Source organism: Xenopus laevis, chromosome 6S, assembly GCF_017654675.1.
Source record: "Xenopus laevis strain J_2021 chromosome 6S, Xenopus_laevis_v10.1, whole genome shotgun sequence".
NCBI lineage: Eukaryota > Metazoa > Chordata > Amphibia > Anura > Pipidae > Xenopus > Xenopus laevis.
Window position 1 is genome coordinate 92,519,547 of NC_054382.1, and position 21,429 is coordinate 92,540,975.

At 37.9% G+C, this 21,429-nt stretch overlaps 1 protein-coding gene across 19 annotated transcripts in view; it reads left to right on the top strand.

The window, feature by feature from the left end:
* epb41l1.S (erythrocyte membrane protein band 4.1-like 1 S homeolog) overlaps positions 1-21,429 on the top strand; it is a 113,655-nt gene that overhangs the window by 50,962 nt on the left and 41,264 nt on the right. For all 19 annotated transcript variants that reach the window (XM_041567821.1, XM_041567814.1, XM_041567818.1 and 16 more), the window contains exons 4-7: positions 8,338-8,442; positions 13,827-13,869; positions 16,302-16,377; positions 18,398-18,616. In XM_041567821.1, coding sequence (XP_041423755.1) covers positions 8,338-8,442; positions 13,827-13,869; positions 16,302-16,377; positions 18,398-18,616 — 443 coding nt within the window. The remainder of the gene's footprint in view (positions 1-8,337; positions 8,443-13,826; positions 13,870-16,301; positions 16,378-18,397; positions 18,617-21,429) is intronic.

The window sequence follows — 21,429 nt, forward strand, 5'->3', positions numbered from 1 at the left end:
GTTCATTACTTTAAGTAGTAGAACCTGTATTGGTATTAGAGGTGCCCCAAGGCTGTATAATAATGTGGAGACATTCCATTCTCTACTTCCTTGCATATAATGCAGATAGGAATAATGATCTGTTTGAAGACTATGTGGGGAAAAAGCACCATATTTCAGCCAACTTGTGTTTTTGCAGTCTGATTTTTTTTCTTGCGCCATGTAGGTAAGCAGATGAGTACTAACTAGGTCATTGTAATAACCGTAAGGCAGAAATAAACTTGCTGCTTCTCTATGAAAATTAAAGATTATTCTCTACTTGTGCTTATCTTTTTTAAATACAGTTTCTTTATCAGGCTCCACATCATAAAAAGCCAGCAGTTAATGTGCTTAATCATAGCAGCCACAGATGCTGTTATTTTATTTCATTTCCAAGTGTCCGTTATGCAGTCTAGGAGGGGATTTTTAGATGCATGAACCTCAAAGGAAAAAGGTTGTACAGATGTATAATCACTGTGCACTGCCCTGCTCAGGTGCCAGGGTTTTCATTGGAATATTGTTATTTAGATATTTTTATTTATCCTGTGAAATAACTCTTATAATTATGAATACATGTAGCGATGATGGTCACTTGTGAAGACTAAACTAGAAGCTTACCAGCCCATTCTGCTTTTGACATGATTTGTTTAAGGGGTGGTGTACGTACTAGTTAGTTGGAACCTTAGGTGATTGCGGGTACACACAGATGCACAGGGCACCCCTGTGAGTTCCGGGTTTACAGATGCCCTTTTGGGGCCCTGGGCTTTCTGCTGCTGAACTGAACAAGAGGTTGTGCAAAATAGAAACCAGTCCAGAGCAAGGTACCGGCAAGGATTAGGAAACAGCGTAGTTGAAGTCCAGGCAAAGGGGGTCAAGGCAGGCGGCAGAAATCATAGTCAAGAAGTCAGGCAGAAGTCAATAACCCGGAATACACACAAGAATATAAAGCTTCGGCAGGATCAGAAAACTGAAGCCAGCTTGGGCACTCTCAAAATGGAGGACTGGGCTTTTAAGGCTGTATTGGCGCCAAAGATTCGAATTTGGTGCCTTTTCGTGACATCCCGACCCAAGCTTCATGCCGCTCAGAATCACTTAAGCCGAGGACCCTGAAGTGAGCGCCTGCACAAACAGATGCCCCAGGAGGTAAGAGATGGAGGAAATCTCCCGTAGCGTCTCACAGGTGGTTCACCTTTAACTTTTAGTATGTTATAGAATGGCCAATTCTAAGCAACATTTCAATTTATTTTATTTATGTTTTTGGAAATTATTTACCGTATTCTTCCAGCTCTTTCCAGGGGGTTACTGACCCCATCTAAGAAGAAATGCTCTGTAAGGCTACAAATGTATTGTTATTGCTACTTTTTATTACTTATCTTTCTATTCAGGCCTCTCCTGATTATATTCCAGTCTCTTCAATGCATGGTTGCTATTGTAATTTGGACCCTAGCAACCTGATGGCTGAAATTGAAAAGTGGAGAGCTGCTGAATAAAAAGCTAAATAACTCAAAAACCACAAATAATAAAAAATGAAAACCATTTGCAAATTGTCTCAGAATACAACTGTCTATGCCATACTAAAAGTTAACTCAAAGGTGAACAACCCCTTTAATAAATCTTAGAAATATACTATTATACCGTTTTAGTGCTACTACATATCCTTTTTCTTCTATAGGCATCTGTTTAACCTCTGAGATTTTAAAAATGGTTACTTGTCCATTTGAATCTATAGATTATATTGATTGGTTTGTAATGTTGTTAGATATTTAGGGACATAACAGGAGCAGAAGACCCCATTGTTGCTGAAGGGCTAAGAGTGTATAGAGGATTCAAAATAATCCTGGCTAATGGCCCATTTTGATATTTCCTTTGATATGTGGTACCTAGATAGATTTTGCCATGGGGACCACCTGAAACTTGGCACTGCAAATATTGTAGGTTGAACAGGCACATGGATGCAACTAAGAAATTGCTGGATTTCCAGTAGATCTTAGCATAATTCAAGGTAGGGGTTACCCAAACGTTTTTTTTCTTGTGAGCCACATTCAAGTGTAAAATAAAAAGTTGGAGAACAACACAAGCTTTCAAAAAGTTCCTCTGGGTTCTGGCTTGCTATTGGTAGCCCCTATGAAATCTACAGCTCTTAAGCCAACTAAAGCTTGCCTTCAAGCTAGGAATTAAAAAATATGCACCAAATGAAGCCACTGGGAGCAACATCCAAGGGGTTGGTGAGCAAGATGTTGGTCATGAGCCACTGGTTGGGGATTGTCTCATCCAAGGAATTCTAGTGACTAAAATGAACAAAGCTGCTTAGCCTTGGGTTTTGCCAAACAACCTGAAGTCAGAGCAATATAGCCACCTTCAATTCCACGTACAGTATATGTACATATAAAGTAGCTATCGTGGATGTAGTAAAAACTGAAACTTCCACGTTAATTCATTTCACAGTATTTCATCTGCTTTCCCGGTGTTTGAACAGATATTCTACTGAGGAGCAACCTCTAATGATCTCTTTTTAATAAATTAAGAAACTGAGCTACTTAACTCTGGGGGTTTGTCCACGAATCGGAAGTCAGAGCCCTTTCCAATTCCAGATACCTGATGTGCAAACAATAAAAGGGACATTCCAAATGTATTGATTATAAAAGGATTCATCTAATATCACTGTATTGCTTACTGTCAGTTTATTTTATTTTGCTCATTAATCTCTGCAACCATTGACTTTACACTACGGAAGCCAAGTATTCTACAAAGACAACTAAATAAAAGAAGCCTCGAAATTATCTAGAATATCAGCATTATTGTACAGCTCGAATAAAAATGGCATAATAATATAAAACATTCATCACCCCACTTTCAAGTCTCTTTGCACTGACCCTTTTTAAAATAGATCCAGATCGATATAGGGGCAGTTGCTTCTGCTTTCATGCTAATATAATACATTGGTTTCAGTGATAAATTGGCATTACAGTTTCTCTTCTATCCCGAGCAGAGACCTTTCTGAATAAAAGGCATAGAAGAGCACCAACCTTTTAAGAACAAGGAGTAAATTGTCTTGAGCAGTTCTTGGATCCTTGCAGAAGCACTTAGAATAAACTATGATGAGCTTACATAATAGAATAAGAACCATTAAGCACTGCAAGGGCAGTTCATGCTGATTTATGATGTTTACTTCAAGTAATGTATAAGTATATGCAAACTTTCTATAGGATTCCTAAGTTCAGACAAATTTTAGCAATTTTTGTCTGACAATAAGGTATGCAGTGAGCGTGTAAATCAAATCTGCACCAGAGCAGCTGAAATTATCATGACATTTATGTCTGGTTGAGTCTCTAACCTACTGATGCATGAATACCTGAAGCAGCAAATATGAAGTCGAACACCATCTGCATAATTTTGGAAATTGTTTCCTACAGCAGAGAGGGACTTGCCTGGTGATTGTAGCTTCCCAAGTGAAGTAGTTTGTAGTACCCTATGCTTTACTGGTGCTGCAACTGCTACCAGACATGCATCTTCCTGACAATACAGTCACAGAGATTGCAACCTGCTGACAGGGTATTTTTAAAGACCATTTGTTTCAGTCCCTCCATGGAATTGTGCCTTCAGCCAGTTCTGAGATGGCTGATGAGCCAGTACATGTGAGATCTGTTTTATTGACCAACCTGGGGCTGTGTTCTGCCCAGTCAGCTCTGTTGTGATCAGAGTGTGATCATTAAGATGTTTGTTTGAAAGTATCCTTTCTGCTGATGCAGTTTATTCAGCTATGACCAAACTTTACAAGAAGGACCTGAAGTGTCCTGGAACCTTATACGAGAGGGAGCATTTCACAAACCCTTGATACAGACTGAAGCTTTCAGCAGGACAGAGGCAATTGTTAATGGAAAACCTTATTCTATACCTGTGCAGTTTTATTCAGCAAAAAAACATATTTTTAAACATAAGCTTCTTTTTAATTAGTAAATTTTAAAGCTTAAAGGGCATGTAAAGTCTAAAATAGAATAAGGCTAGAAATGCTGTATTTTGTTTACTAAATATAAACATGAACTTACTGCACCACAAGCCTAATCAAACAAATACTTTATGCTTTGGCTACAGGGGGTCACCATCTTGTAACTTTGTTAAACATCTTTGCAAGACTAAGACTGTGCACATGCTCAGTGTGGTGTGGGCTGCTTAGGGATCGTCATAAACAAAGCTGCATGAGTTCTGCATGGCTGGGAAGTAAGGCGGGGGCTCCCCCTGCTGTTCATAAGTATGATTGTTTCCCTGCTCAGCAGTTAGGGACCATCTGACAATTCTTATCCACAGCAGTAAATATAGGGAGAATTTCACTGCATACAGGTTTCTTATAAAAAAAAAAAAGGTACACATTTTTTAATTAAAGTTTATTGGAGATAGGTTTCTTTTTCATTAAAGAAAGCAAAAATGGGATTTAATTTTTTTGCATTTACATGCCCATTAATCAAGCTTAAAATCATTCTGTTGCCCATGTAGTACTGTATTAAAAACTCTGATTGCCGTGTCTGCTGCAGACTGTTTTGTTAAGCAGATAGAGAAGGTTCTGTGGAAATGCCAATCCCTGCTCTCAGAATGGCTAATATTTGAAATAACGGCACACAGAAAACATTTTTATTGCATTAAATATTATATATACTGTCGAGGCTTAGTTTACCTCCTACATCCCCAAATTCTACCTGCGAAATGTTTGCTTTATTATAACCTGTACATCTATATCAAGATGGTATATTTCCATGAGTCGCTATAACAATTATACTTGTGCTTGTGCTGAAATTAGCTACGTGACCAGACAGTAATAAAAAGCAGAACCTAATGACCGTCGGCTTGCAGAAAGGAAATGAAGAAAACGGTTATTAAGAAATTAAAGTTGTTTAAAATTAAGTTTGCCTATAAACAGTTTTGATTATCCATAATGACGAAGTAAATATTAACCAATTAAATTATGTCCAATAACTTTGCTATGGTGTAATACATGACAAAAAGACTTTGTTAGAGATCTCTCCGAGCTACTGAATGCATACTGTATTCTGTGCTTGATCAATAAAGCTCCCTTCTCTGATGAAACCATTATCAAGGCTCTGCTGATATTCTTGGGGAAATTTTCAAAATAGATCAATCAGGTGTAGGTAAAAGACTCTCTTTTTGTCCTCACTGTGTCAGGTTCCTCAAACAGAGCATAGGAGCCGCCACGTCTCCTTGTCTTCATAAATCCAAATCAACCACTCTGGAGAACCAATATCATCAAACAAGTGATCATTTATTCAGTAGCACTACATGTTTCGGATCTATCTGATCCTTCCTCAGGAACACTGGCACCTGAGGAAGGATCAGATAGATCAGAAACATGTAGTGCTACTGAATAAATGATCACTTATTTGATGATATTGGTTCGCCAGAGTGGTTGATTTGGATTTATTCTTGGGGAAACCTATCACTGAGGTACAGACCCAACAATACTCATCATATTGCTTTGATTCCCTACAAATAAAATCTAGTGTTCGGTTTTTTTTTTTATAGCAGTGTAAATACAATGCTCCCTCGTCACAGAGCAAGATTGGAGACAGGAATTAGCAGGTTGAGGCTGGTATTCTAAGTATGGTGGAATAAATAGGGTGGTAAAAAATATATATGCGGAATCAAATTTTGTTTGTCAAACAAGCCTCCAATCCGTAGGATTTTCCCAGGATTCAGCAAAGCTAAAATCTATGTATAGTGTGTAGTGCCCGCTGATTTTTATGGCAGACTGGGTGTGTGGGAACCAGCTCATATCTAGTATAGGTGTGTATCGCTTGAAAATGTAACACTTGCTCAAAAACAGCACATACCCATCCTTGAACAGGAACTTGACAGCAATTACTTTGGGGGCAAAGTACATCTGCTCCGTTTTGATGGTGTCCCCTTGGAAACCTAAAATTGGGGCTCTACTGTATACATAATATTATTTATAAAGCACTTCATGAAAATAATTTTACAGAGTAGCATTTTCTGGGGAGCAAAACACAATAGAACCCCCCCCCCCCACACACACACACACGCATTTAATAGTATTAGTGTTAAAACTCCAGAAATACTTTGTACTTTTGAAATATTTTTCTGTTGGTTCCAGTTCAGTGAGGGGGGGAGGAAAGGGCTGCTTGCAAGTGTCTTCTGAATCAGTAATGCAGCAAATTTTGCCAGATTTGGTTGCGAGTTATTGTCAGCTCCCCAGCCAACTATAAGTTCTATTACAACTATAAGTTCTATTCAAACATTATATATTGCTGTACTTTATAGCAGTAATATCACACCACCGCCTCATGTGCTTATTTGCACCCTCTCTGTCATCTCCATCTGTATGGATTATACCCAGGTGTCCAATTTGTGTTATTAAAACCTCGGATTAAGGGCCTTAATATCCGGCTGTAGATGATGACATTTTAAGATCTTGGTCTACCTTTTTCATGGTTTATGTTTTTTTCTTCTTTGTTTGTTGCAATCTCCAGTTTGGGATTTAAATTGCTAGCAGGTTTGTAGAATCACTAAACCGGCTGGGCATTTCTTTGAATGTCAGAATGAAGTATGAATAGAAGCCTGAACAGAAAAAAACAGGCAATTAAAAAAACTGTAAATATCTAGCTTTGTAGTCTGAGCTCTCTCTCTTTAGTTATTTAAAGGTGAACAACCCTTTTAATTTAAAGGTGACATTTCTCTTTTTTAATGTTACAGGGTTCGTTTGCCATACTGTTTCTGTGATGCAATCTAATCTGATAACTGTTTTCCTCAGTTGTACAGCCAGTTCCATGGTGTTTCCCATTACTGTACAGAGTAGGATTCCAGAGGACATTCCTTGCACATTCCCCTATGTTGTCTATTGACATTGCATGCATCTGACCTACAGCTGTTCTTTAATTTAATGCATGTTCCTTGCAGAGTGCTGCTTGACAGTAATATTATACCATGGTATTTCAGCCTTCCACATGACCTTTTCCATCTAAGCCATAGGCAATTCAATTTGCATCTGAGAATGTGTACTTTCTTTCCATTCAGAAACAATTTAATATACATATCAGCGTGCATGTGTGTCAGTCTGTGTAATAATAGTAGATGCACAGCTCTTCTGCCTATTTTTGTCATAGTCCTTCTGTCATCTGGCCCTGCTAAAACATTTCCATGGCATGCTAGTTCTGCAAGGGCAGTTATATCACATCAATTACCTTTCAATGTCAGAAAATATGTGATATAAATGTCTTTTTATCTGTACGCCACCAGTATGCACAACATGTGTTTGAATTCTATGGATATGTAGGGAATACCATGATGATTGCCTCATCATTGATGGATCCTCCTTAAAGGGGACCCATCACCCAAAAAAATTATTCCAAATCCTATTTTATCATGTAAATCAAGCAAAATGACCTTTAATTACACATTATAAATTATTTGAATCTTGTTTCCTTCAGTCTGGGAACTCATAATTATAGCAAGCAGGCAGGAGCCATTTTGTGGACACTGTTATTAAGGCAAGCCTTGCATCATCTCAGAATCTTGTTTGTGCACCAGAATGGGGGACCTGGTGTCCATCCCCATGGCCTGGCTACACAATTAAATGGTTAAGAGAACAAGGGAATGTGGAGAGAGCAGTGACAGTGACATCTAGGAAGTGATAAATGGAAAGTGAAAGAAATTGTCTGCCCCGCCTCTATGCCTAAGGCATTGAGGAGGGGCAGGTAATATTTGATTGACAGGTTCAATTTTTAAATGAGCTTACAACAGCTATAAACACTTTAATAAAAAAAAAAAGAATTTAAAAAGGACTTTTATTATACATATACATATATATTATGTCTGGGTGACAGGTCTATTAGAACAGCAAGGTCTTCTGTTTTCAGCTAAAAATAGGTTGAATGAATACTACACCTGTATGTACATATTCACAGAACTAAATGTAGGTGCACACATTCCTCCTTTATTTAGTGTTTATGGCTAATATAGTAGGGGTGACCTCTCTTGTATGATGAAAACAGACTGGTAAGCAACATCCCATTACACATTAGTTACAAATTGTACAATTTGCCTTGCTGCTTCTATTGTATGTGTCTTCTACAGCTGGCTTATGTTACATGATTCTGCAGAGAACAGAACGGGAAAGATACTACTATTAATAGCAATTACAATTTTTTAATGAATGTATTTAATAATATGGCACCTTGTATCTTTAAAACAGGCGCTTGGTGGTTATAATTTTATACATAGTTCTATCACAGTGTGATTAAGCTGAATTGTTTCTATCCATAGCGGTCAATTAACATATTTCCCTCTTTACAGAAACGCTCCAAAGGCCAAGTCCTGTTTAACAAAGTATGTGAGCATCTAAACCTTCTAGAAAAAGACTACTTTGGACTAACGTACAGTGACTCTGAAAATCAAAAGGTAATTTTATGAAGGTTGAGTAAAAACAAACATTTGTATCCTTATTCTTGCAGTGTAGTGAGACTGCACCGTGTATAGAATTCCCTAAATTCTGCAATTTCGATATATTTAATATGCTTCACTTTTGAGTGCTATGATCTTATTTTTTTAAGGGCTAGTTTACCTTTGTATTCTGGCATGTAATCGCTCATGCCGTTCTCTTCAGTTATGGTATTTCCAGCACTTACACTTTTCGCGACCTAGGTCACCAACAATTAGAAAAGTTACAATCTTGCAATTGTGTCTGTAAGGCATGCACTTGTGCTTGTGAACATAAATTTTGAGGTCAGCATACACTACAAATTGTGGTGTGCACACAATTTTTTTATCAATTCTGACACACCGTTTTTAAAAACTGTGCACACAAGTTTTTCTATGTTTAATAAAATCATGTCAGAAAAATAAATAAAAAATGAACATATACGTGATTTGTATAACTTTGAACGTTCGCAAAAGCAATTTGATTGGAAACTTTGAAAGGAAGTCATAGAGATTTTTAAGGGTAGAACTACATGGGCGATTTAGGTCAGATCCAATGCCACGCGACGAAACGCTGGCATCAAGTCGGATGAGCCGGAAATAAGGTAAGAAATAGAAATGTCGGATGAAGTTGCAGTGTGCATACAACATGACTGTCAGACGCAGAAGCTGCATCTGCATCCAATAGTCATGTCTGATGCATGCTGCGACTACATCCAACATTCTTACAACTTACCTTATTTCCGGCGCATCCGACTTGACGCTAGCGTTTCGTCGCGTGGCGTCGGATCAGACCTAAATCGCCATGTAGTTCTACCCTAATAAGTAAAAAATAGCGCAAACATGGTCACTAACGTTCGCAAAATTTTTTGTGCTAATGAAATATATTACATTCCACCATATGTGTAATGCAAATATAACACAGCCCATACATCTTAAAAAATAAATAATATCTACAATGAAGTATGCATTTTATTGGGCCTTTTTATCATGAATAATGGAAGAATGGGTGGTGCAAAATAATGCATGTTTCAATTAATCTTTAGGCAAAACCGGTATCCCGGCATAGCTGCATTGGGGTCATTTGACAAACCTGGACCATGTAAATCACATCTGCCTGAAGTGTACCAAATATTTAACATATTACATGTTTAACCCCAAAATATTACCCCAAAAAGTGGCACTACAGAATATTAGTGACTAAATATGCCAACCACTATTTTTTATATAACTTATCACTATTCATTAGCATTGCACTTCTATTTATTAACGTTGCACTCAAATTGAATCCTATTTATCAGCGTTGCACTTGATGAATTGAATCCTATTAAGGCACTGATGAATGTGAATTAATTCTTATCAATTAATGAATTCCACTAATGAATTAAGGAATTGATTGCCTCTGATTCAAATTTTTAGTCAATTAAATCTAAATGACTGGTTGTAGCACTGCACCTCTTGAGCGCTTTATTAATAATCATTATCTAGTAACCCATTAAGGTGGGGTAACTTGTGTATTGCACATCTAATATTTATTTACTTAGATTTGAGTGGTTATCTGGTAAAACTAATAGAACCTGGGTTTGGGGTGACCAATTATGGGTGATAATCTGGTTAAAGCAGGGTACTTCTTTCCTTCTATAATCATTATTTAACAATATCATGCCATACCCTTAAGATGCTGCCCCAGGCACCCTCACTCAGGTGTCTATATAGCAAACATGGCCCTGCAAGACACTGTAGATGAAACATCCATTTAGCAGGCAGGAAAGGACTTCTCTACCCTACGAAAGAAATGGCCAATAGAATAGGAATTGAGCTTTATTCTGTCGCTGCTTGGAACGTTTCAGAAAATGTTCCTTATACAAAAGGGAACCAGAACATGAGTATACAAAGATATACATATTAAATGGTCCCTTACATTCTGCTAAGCAGCCTAATATTCAGTCTGCGTTCCCATCACACTACTTTGCTGTGACACCACCAGTGGCCCAAGCCTGGGGCAAGCTGTTTTGGAAAACAAATGTACATTTAATTGTCCCATAATTATAGTTACATCTCTGATTCTTGGATTTCTTCATGGCACTTGAGCTTTGACATTGGTATTAGCTATTGATTGACACTGTGGTTTCTGTGTTACTAATTGCATTTGCATAATTATGAACTATGAAACTGGTGCTTAAAGTTTGGTTATATTGATGAAGCCCTAACATCCTCACACTTTACTGTGCTCAGATTAAATAGTATTATCAATACCTCTTCAAGCACTCTACTTGAAAAGCAATTTAGAACTTACGTACAATTCGAACGAATAGTTTAGTGGCTGCAGTGTACAAAAAGGAAGCTTTATGGTAATTTAATTAACACAGAGTTTATCAGCACACCCAATGTAATATGCAAAGCATAGTTGTCTCTCAGTGGCCATTCATTTAGGTTTTCATATGGTGCAGGAAATCCACACAAACAGATCTTGGTTCATAAGATTACTTTAATGAAAAGCCAAACTTTTGTAAGTAACAGCTGAAACATTGGCTTTGCATTAAATTAAGCCACAAGTGCAAATTTACGTCTAGACGCAAAGAATTTGAGTGCTGGCATTCTTTCATAAGTGTTTGATTTCATTTAGGGGAATGCAGCACAATCATTGAAACAATTCTTTTTAAGTAGAAACTTAGGGCCTTATATATCAGATTTGTGTGATTTATAGAGGTTTTTTTCTACTTCAGAGAAACTCACAATTTAAAAAAAAAAAAAAAAAACACAGAAAGTTACCTTATTCCAAATACAAAAAACTAGGCTCAGAACAAATCCCATTGACTTATACAAGACCTTGCAAGCTTTGAGATTCTGAACGTTGACATAAATTTTTGGGGGTTTTTGTTTTGCTTAATCAATACTTGATTTAAAGTTATAATGCGAGTTTGTGGTGTTTAGCGCAAAAAAAAACTTGCTGTAAAAACCCAATTTTTTTTTGATAAATCAGTCCCTTATTATCATGGTAATGGTTGTGGAATGGTTTTGCTAGTTACCTAGCAAAAGTAACTATGGTGCAGAAACCCAAGAAAACCTCAAGGTGATGTTCCCAATGAAGAGCAATACCTTTCAGCCTAAAAAAGGCAAATGCATTGTGGGACTTGTAGTTCCTTAACAGCTGGAGAGCCAAGGTTCCTGATCCTGTAAACTATAGTTGTGTTTCTGAAGCAAACACACCTGTTTTACCAGTGCAGGGCAACACTACATTATATTGTCATTCCTTTAAAACATTTCCATTTTTTGGTGTTACTGTTTTTAAAGGAGAACTAAACCCTAAAAATGAATAGGGCTAAAAATGCCATGTTTTATATACTGCAATTATTGCACCAGCCTAAAGTTTCAGCTTGTCAATAGCAGCAATGATCCAGGACTTCAAACTTGTCACAGGGGGGCACCATCTTGGAAAGTGTCTGCAACACTCACATGATCAGTGGGCTCAGCAGCTGCTGAGAAGCTAAGCTTAGGGGTCTTTGCAAATTATCAAGCAGAAAATGAGGTTTGTCTGTAATATAAGCTGATGCCACAGGGCTAATTATTAAATTCTGATGCTAATTGCACTGGTTTGTGCTTCCATGTAGTAATTATCTGTATTAATTACTTATCAGCCTTATATTTTGACATTTCTATTCTATGTGTACTGTATATTATGAGTGGGTCCCTAAGCTCAGTAAGTGACAGCAGAACAGAGCATGTGCAGGGAATCAGCAGAAAAGAAGATGGGGAGCTACTGGGGCATCTTTGGGGTAACAGATCTTCCATGCTAAAGTGCTTTGGTTGCCTTGGGTTGGTACAGAAGCTCAAAACATAATGTACAACATTTCTAGCTACTTCTTTAGTTTAACTGTCCTTGTCCTTTAAGGGCAATAAATTGTGGAGAGTGCTATCTCTTAGCCATCTGCATCATTTCCAGCTTGATAACAGAAAGGTTGCTATTGTCCCTCTATTACAGTGAATGGTAATCATCTGGAGCCTGCCAGTGCACTTTGGGACCTGTTGATTATAACTTGGAAATGCTCACTGCCAGTAATTTGTATAATTTAAGCAAACATTTTTCTTCCAATTAATGTGTTATGTAAAGTATAAATCCAATTAAGATCTTTAATATATTGCTGATAGTTCTAATATTGGTGAAAGTTAAAGGGATACTGTCATGGGAAAAAATCTTTTTTTCAAAATGTATCAGTTAATAGTGCTACTCCAGCAGAATTCTGCACTGAAATCCATTTCTCAAAAGAGCAAACAGATTTTTTTATATTCAATTTTGAAATCTGACATGGGGCTAGACGTTTTGTCAATTTCCCAGCTGCCCCTGGTCATCTGACTTGTGCCTGCACTTAAGTAGAGAAATGCTTTCTGGCAGGCTGCTGTTTTTCCTTCTCAATGTAACTGAATGTGTCTCAGTGGGACATGGGTTTTTCCTATTGAGTGTTGTTCTTAGATCTACCAGGCAGCTGTTATCTTGTGTTAGGGAGCTGTTATCTGATTACCTTCCCATTGTTCTTTTGTTTAGCTGCTGGGGGGGAAAGGGAGGGGGTGATATCACTCCAACTTGCAGTACAGCAGTAAAGAGTGATTGAAGTTTATCAGAGCACAAGTCACATGACTTGGGGCAGCTGGGAAATTGACAAAATGTCTAGCCCCATGTCAGATTTCAAAATTGAATATAAAAAAAATCTGTTTGCTCTTTTGAGAAATGGATTTCAGTGCATAATTCTGCTGGAGCAGCACTATTAACTGATTCATTTTGAAAAAAAAAACGTTTTCCCATGGCAGTATCCCTTTAAGAAAACTGACAAATTGCATTTTAATGGTAAATAAAATTTATTTTTCATGTTAATGTCATGATATGTTTTCACAAAGGCTTGATTACAGAAGCTGGTCCCTTATTGTGGTAGTTATTAAGTCCCTTATTGTGGTAGTCTGGGTTTTTCTCCTTTGTTTTCTTTTGTAAAGCATGTCTGAAAGCTTTGGCATAGAATTAGACCATGCAGTGGTTATCATACTGTTGCATTTAACTGCTCCATTAACAAGCGTATTTGTTCAAATCAGTCAATTTGGAAGGAAAACAAAAAATCCAGAGTGAAATCCTGTGCAGGCTATTTGCAAGCTGAATTGTAAGTGTCTAGAAATCGGGTTAGTGGGGAAGTGTATCAACCGCTTAATATATGTGTGTTACTCTTTTGATATTTGATGGGAAAGGGGCAACCCTTTTTTTTACGATAGTGTAAGCAAAATTCTGTAGTTCTGCGCCTTATTAATAAAGTATAGTACCATTTAACATACCATTTTGTGTATTGGAGTTTAACGCAAAGTTGTTTTTTTAATCATTATAGAATTGGTTAGATCCTTCGAAGGAGATCAAGAAACAAACAAGAAGTAAGTGTCTTCTTTCTCTGGTCATCGCTAGAGACTTGCGTGAGCATAGTTAGGATAGCAGCAAATGTGAAAAATGTTGAATTATATGGTGCATTCACATTCTACACGGTCATGAATAAAGCATCTCTAAGCTGTTGTAATACTGTTATTGGCATATTAAATATACAATGTTTTTGTAAAAATATAGGGCAAGTCTGCTTTTACTTTTCTAACATAGTACATCTTAACCTCCCTGAAAGATGTGAACTGTAGGTCCACATCATTGAGTTGTAAAAGATCTTACAGAAAAACTAAACAGTTATGCCATGCTGTTTTTAAGCAAATATCTGATTAAAATTACAGTGCAAAAGCCTTCAGTCTTTCCATGAGAGCAAATAATTCACCCTAATTCACATCATGACTGTCCATCAGCCTCAAGCAGACTATCCAGGGTTTCATCCGACAGTATCTCTGTTTTTAGGGAGAAGAGAAAATTGTTCCTGAACATTTATAGGTAGATGTTTTGGGTCAGGGGGAGAACCAAGTTCTTTGCCCAAGATGTTCTGCTTATAGCTAATGCAATCTCTATCCAGAAGAGATCACTAGTAAATGTCCTAATGAACATTCTGGAGCAATGTGCCATTTTTAAAAGCATTCCATCAAAGGAACAGTAACACCAGCAAATAAAAGTGTTTTAAATTAATGAATATATAATGTAGTGTTGCGCTGCACTGGTACAACTGCTGTGTTTGCTCCAGATACTCTACTACAGTTTATATAAACAAGCTGCTGTGTAGCCATGGGGGCAGGCGTTCAAAGCTTAAAAAAGAGAAAATGCACAGGATAAACAGCAGATAACAGATAAGCTCTTTAGTATAAAATGGGATTCTTCAGAACTCATCTGTTATCTACTGTGTATCCTGTGCTTGTATGGCTGCCCCTATGGCTACACAACATCTTGTTTATATAAACTATTGTTGTGTTTCTGAAGCAAATACACCCATTTTACCAGTGCAGAGCAACAGTAGATTATATATACATCATTCCTTTAAACAACTTTTATTTTTTGGTGTTATTGTTCCTTTAAGCATTCCATTGCACTCAGCTAGGGAGCCGAGGGAAAGGTTATTTTGATTTCCCCTTTTCACCCTGAGAAGACTGCTCCCACCAAAACAGCCCGTGCTATTTACAGTACCGCGTGTCTTTTTTAATGTGCCTGTTTTGTGAACCTTTTGTCCCACTTTTTTTCTCTTTTTGACTGGTTCTCTTTCTAGCACTTCACGCTACATCATATTTGTCCCATATTTGCAATCTCTTTCCATAACCCATAATACAGTCTGGTGATACAGACCTGACACAGCCTTGAGCCCCTAAATTGTGTGTTGTGTACACAAAGACATATATTCAAGTATACGTGGGAGTATTAAGTAACATCAACTTGAATCTATTAATCAGTGTAACAGCTACTTATTTCTCGTATACCAGTCCTTAAGTATTCAACATCTTTCTTATTCAGCTGATTTGTCTGAATAATGGATATAAAGCTGTGAACAAATCCATTATCCTAAATACCATTGCATTTATTTAGAAACTCATACATCCCAGTGATCCTATCAAAATGCCAAGTGCTTGATTGCCCTCTTGCAAGGGAAGGCTCCCCTAGGTTTACCTCCTTACACAGAAGCCATCCATGATTTTTTTTTTAATTTCTATGATAATTTCAGAATGACCTGATTGTATTATTTGTGAAACCTGATTGCCAGTTAATGTATATTAGTGCATCAGCTACAGACAAACAAATCTGAGCTAGATGGTATGCTATTCTTCTTTTGGCTTTCTGCACTGCTGCAGATATAACTACACTGCTGCTTTGTGACATGTTATATTTTAGTTTTTAGCTGAATTCAGTCCAGAAGTCTCACTCATTCTGCATCCCCTCTCCAGGAGCCTTCTCACTCCTTCACTTTTTTTTCCATTCATATGTGAATTTCACAGCATTTTGTGTGTAGCTCTGTAACCTTACATTTTATATAGAGTTTTGCTGCAGTCCTGATGAAAGAAGGCTCACAGCCTGCTGTGTTTCATTTTAGCCCTACTCACTGAATATTTCTTATCCTCCTCTGCCTAGACAGTTGCAAGCTACTTCACTATATCATTGGCTAGGTGAAAATCCTTTGTCAAATAATTACTCGGAGCAGCTCTTATGATTGCACACATAAGTAGTAGAATTGTATAACTATATTCTGATTTTATGTGTACAGTAGAACCCCCCCCCAATTTACAATTTTCAGGGGACCAGAAAAAAAGGTATTAAAACATAACATAAAGGAAGTACATATCTATATATGAATTATATAATGGTGGGATCACAGAAAAACAGTGTAAAATCTGGGAAAACCCAGATCAGGAGATGTAAAATCGAGGATTCACTGTCACTTTTTTTTTTTTTTTAGATGGTGCTTGGCACTTTTCCTTTAATGTGAAGTTCTACCCACCTGATCCCTCACAGTTATCTGAAGACATAACCAGGTATTCAAACAGGTTTTGTTTTATATGAACAGCCATCAGAAGTTGATCCAGTATGAAAAGTGTATCATTTTGCATATTTATACTACTGGAAGCTTGTAAAAGGGCGCAAGGCTGCTCCATAGGGTAAATGGTGGATGTAAATTAGTTTGCATAGAGCTGATATATATAGGATATTGTAAAGATGCCATTTTTTGCACTATATAAACAGAGTTTTTAAACTTTCTTACTCAAGTGCACCCCGTTTAAAGACCTTTTATCTTTCAACAAACACACATGCATATAGGTGAGTGAAGCCAGTCTGCCATGAGCAAAAGAGAATTAAAAAACCCTATAAGCCAACATTATGTTTCTTTTCTTTAAAGTGGACCTGTCATCTAGACATAAAAAGCTGTATAATAAAAGTCCTTTTCAAATTAAACATGAAATCCAAATTGTTTTTCTTATTAAAGCATTCATAGTTGTTGTAAACTCTTTTAAAAATCCCGGCTGTTAATCATTAGGCATAGAGGCGGGGCAGGCACTTACTTTCACTTTCCATTCAGCACTTGATATCACTGCTCTCCCCACATTCCCCCTCTCTCTTTACCATTTAATTGTGTAGCCAGTCAGGGCATGGGGATAGACATCAGGTCCCCCATTCTGGTGCACAAACAAGATTTTGAGATGATGCAAGGCTTGCCTTAAAGGAGAAGGAAAGGCAAAAGCTATGAACTACCTCCCTCAAAAGTTCTTATCTAGATGTCTTAAATCGCAATAGTTTCAGCTTACCTATGTGTATATAAGAGTAGTAAATCGTGCATCATGTTCAGCTCTCGTTAAGTAAACCGTGGCCACCATCTTGGCAAAGGATTACAGGCTTCCTTTTCCAAACAGTCCCTCTGACCCCAGGCGCACGTTGTAGATGATGTTGTGCTCACTACTTGCAGTGACAAAGAAGGCTCAGGGCATAACAATCGCTCGGGCACAGTAAGTAGTGGAAGTTTTCCACTGTCCACCAATGATTATTCCCCAGGCTGCATATTTAAAACGGCTGCATTATGAAGTAAATATAACGCTCTGTGCACGTCGCGCACAAAAATTACCACTGACCAACAATGGATGCTGCCAGGTAGCTGTTCCCTGAATGACTAAGAAGAAATGATTGCGCATCTATATAGAGACGCGACTCTTGTAATATGATTGGCTGGGAGACATGTTTACAGGGGTCAATTATGACGCACAAGTAGATTTTTTTCGGGTGACAGGTCCCCATTTAAAGTCTCTCTCCACAATTAAATTCCTGTTTTTCTACACCTGCTTCATCTCCATTTCAATGAGCCCCCCCCATCCTCAACCTGCTGATTACACCCATCCTCTTTCTGTTGTTCTGTCTTGTCCCCCCCCTCTTTTTTTATTTTGTTGTGCCATTCTGTCTCCTGTTTCTCCTTCTCTGCCAACTTCTTTTATTCTTCTCTCCCTTTCAAACCCTTCTTCCCATCTGACAACTCTTTTCTGTGTATTCTGTCAACAGTTATAGGGGTGGGTCCTCTAATTTTCCCTTCATTCTGTTTGTTTATGTAAAGCAGCCACATGTCCACTGGGCTGCACAGCTTCAATATTAGGCTTATGAATAGTCTGTGATGTTTGTAGCAATCATTGGAACCCTTGGGCTTAGGATGTTTCTGCCTGCAGGAGTGAGTCACAAGGTCAGTCTAAAGGAGGTTCATATTTCACCATATCCAGTCATATTGGAGCATGACTCCAAATTGAAGCAAAGAGACTCTGGGCCAAGCTCTTATCCTCATCTGTAAATTCCCCTATCCACATTAATATCCCCTTAGTCTGGAAACAACCAATAAAGAGAATAACATTATTTTTTATAATATATATTTTTCATGTGTTGTGTGGCACAAATGATATCACCGCTGATGACATCACACTAAGCACTATTTATAAACATGTAAGTATGTAGTTTAAAAAACACTGTTTATATGGGGTTCTTCTAACCTAGTATTTTTTTATTTTATTTGTTTTAATGCAGGTATTACCTCTGCTTGCAACTGCGGGATGACATTGTATGTGGCCGACTGCCATGTTCCTTTGTAACTCTTGCTCTGCTGGGTTCATACTCTGTGCAGTCAGAACTGGGAGACTATGACCCAGAGGAATATGGGAGCGAGTATGCCAACGAGTTTCGCTTTGCACCGAACCAGACAAAAGAACTAGAAGATAAGGTTGTTGAGCTGCACAAAAGTTACAGGTGAGATGAGAAAATCTTTTTTTTTTTTTTTAAATACCATTTTTGGTTTATAATTCTGTCTATTTTTAAACAGGAAAATAGAACTTTACACAAGTTTTTCCCCATGATTCTTAATTATTGATGATGCTGATAATGAAAAATAGTTCTCTATAATCATAGATCCTCAGTGGCGGAACTACCGGGGATGCGAGCGTGCCAGGGCCCGCACCCCCTCAGGGCCCCCCAGCAGCTCGCGCGCCACTGAAATGCAGGCCGAAAATCGCATACGGAGGGAGGCCCGCACCAGGGCCCGCCCCCCTCTAGTTACGTTACTGTAGATCCTGTCTGTTTTTTGATGAGCTGAGTCTGAAATGCTAGTAACTAAGAAAATGAAACGTTATAGTTAAAGGGGATTTAAAGTCAGAAATACAGTGTTTTTCCACTATAGAGCAAAAGAGCCTGTCAGAAACTGGTTGTTTTAGCTGTGTTTTTGTGACATATTAGTGGATTCACACTGGATCAGGCAGGACTAAAAACCCAGTCGGATCGCGACCTGCATCTGTTCATTGATGCGGTCCCGCGATCTGACTTCCGTATTCCGTGCATTATGATCGATCGTTGGGACCTAGGGCCGGATCAGCCCAATATCGCCCACCTCAAGGTTGGCATATCGGGGAGAGATCAGCTTGTTTGGCAACATCGCCAAAGAAGTGGATCTCTCTGTGTATGGCCAGCTTTAGGCTAAGGAAGGGAATAATTCCCCAGTTCCTGGGTCACAGTTCGACCCCTAGTTATCCCAAGTCTGGGTGCTAGGTGGCTCTGTGTAATAATTAAAATGGAAAACCCATGTGCTCTTCTGGAGAGAGGCTTTTGCCAAAGGTCTTTGCAGAGCATCTCCTAAGTGGATTGGAGTCTCCTGTGGAGCAATCATTAGGCAGGACTCATAAGGGGCAGCTAGATCTTGTAATAGTCTCTCTAGGAGAGCCAGCCAGGCTTGAGACAACTATATTGAGCAGCTTTTGGCTCCACCGAGAAGTATTAGAAGGGATTAGATTCCAAGGGCCTTGTGGCCCAGTTGGGAAATCAGTGACAGGGTGATAGCTCCCACCTGGATTCCACATCAGAGGAGACCCAGAGAAAACAGGAGAAACTCTGATTTAACTGATAGTCCCCTCTCAAGCACTACCCGAGAGAAGACTCTGCTATTTATCACTATTGTGAGTTTGTACTAATGACTTTATGCCTGTCTCTGTTCTATTCATTTAGTGGATCTGTGTTACAAAACCAGATCAGTTATTGTTCAAAGAACCAATGACAACCGTTCTTCATTATTACCACTGAATACAGTGTGTTATACGCTGCCGTTGTGAGGACTCACCTTCTGATGATTATAGGTCTCATCCAGAGCAAATATTGGGGTAAAGTTCATAGTGAGATTAATGCTGCCGCTCATTTTACTATAGCCTTACATATGTAAAAAAAAAAAAAAAAGACCTTGGGGCCTATGGCTCATTTGCTTCGTACAAGACAAGTACCAACAGCATCAATGTTTATTTTTAAAGAATGAAAAGCTTGAAGTCCATGATCCCTTGTACTGATGTTATTCCTCTTACTGTAATCCTCTTCCTTACACTCGCTTTCCCCTGGGCTGGACTAAAACATTCCTGGATTTGTACTGGTTTTTGTTTCTTCCTTAGTCATGTGGTTGAACTTTGCATGCGGTGATGAGAATAGGAATGTGATTGCTTGCCCTTATTGTATACTAAAGTGATAGATTGTTTTAAATTTGCTTCTCAGTGAAATTCTATTTGCCTATAACACAATATTATCAGGTTTCCCACCAGTCAATCCATGAATATTACTTATGCAGTGCTTACTATAAGCTTACGTACAGCTGTATGCTGGGAGTACAGATGGCTATGCATGAAAATGTAACCCTGATTGTATAGTAGTCTTACACTGTAGGCGGGACTGTATTATATACTAGGTATTGGACTTATTATTCAAAATGTTAGGGACCTGGGGTTAAGGGGTATTTCCATAATTTGGATACCATACTTAAGTATATACTAAAACAACATTTAAACATTAAATAATCCAAATATGATTGTTTTACCCCCATTAATGATGTATTTATTACATCTTAGTTGAGATAAAGTACAAGGTACTGTTGTATTTTTACAGAGAAAAGAGAATCATTCTTTAAAAAATGTGAATTATTTGCTTATGATGGAGTCTATTGGAGACAACTTCGCATAAGTCTGCACTGCACATACTTCTTCTGTTATATTACGTTTCCCTATTCTCCTGTAATATCATGGCTCTGGGTGATAACAGGAATTAAAAAGATTTTCTTTGCCTCAAGGAGTTTTACAGGATATTTCTCTGATCTAATTTTCTGGTATATAATTAAAAACAAGCTGTATGCAATATTAGATGTGCTTTGTTTGGGAGCATTCAGAGAATAGGGTACATGGAAAGCTATATTTTCTATATGAACTGTATGTACATAAATTATTAATTTTATTCATAATTAAAGGGGTGCTTCACCTTTTAGTAGATTATAGAATGGGTAGTTCTAAGCAACTTTTTAAATTGACCTTCATTTTTCCATTTTTATAGTTTTTGAATTATGTGCCTTCTTCTGAATCTGTTCAGCTTTCAAATTAGGTCACTGACCCCATCTAAAAAACAAATGCTTTGTAAGGCTATGAATTTGTTACTTTTTTTTTTTTTACTCCTCTTTCTACTCAGGCTTTTCCAATTCATATTCCATTCTCTTTATTCAAATTAATGCATGGTTGCTAGAGTAATTTGGACCCTAGCAGCCTAGG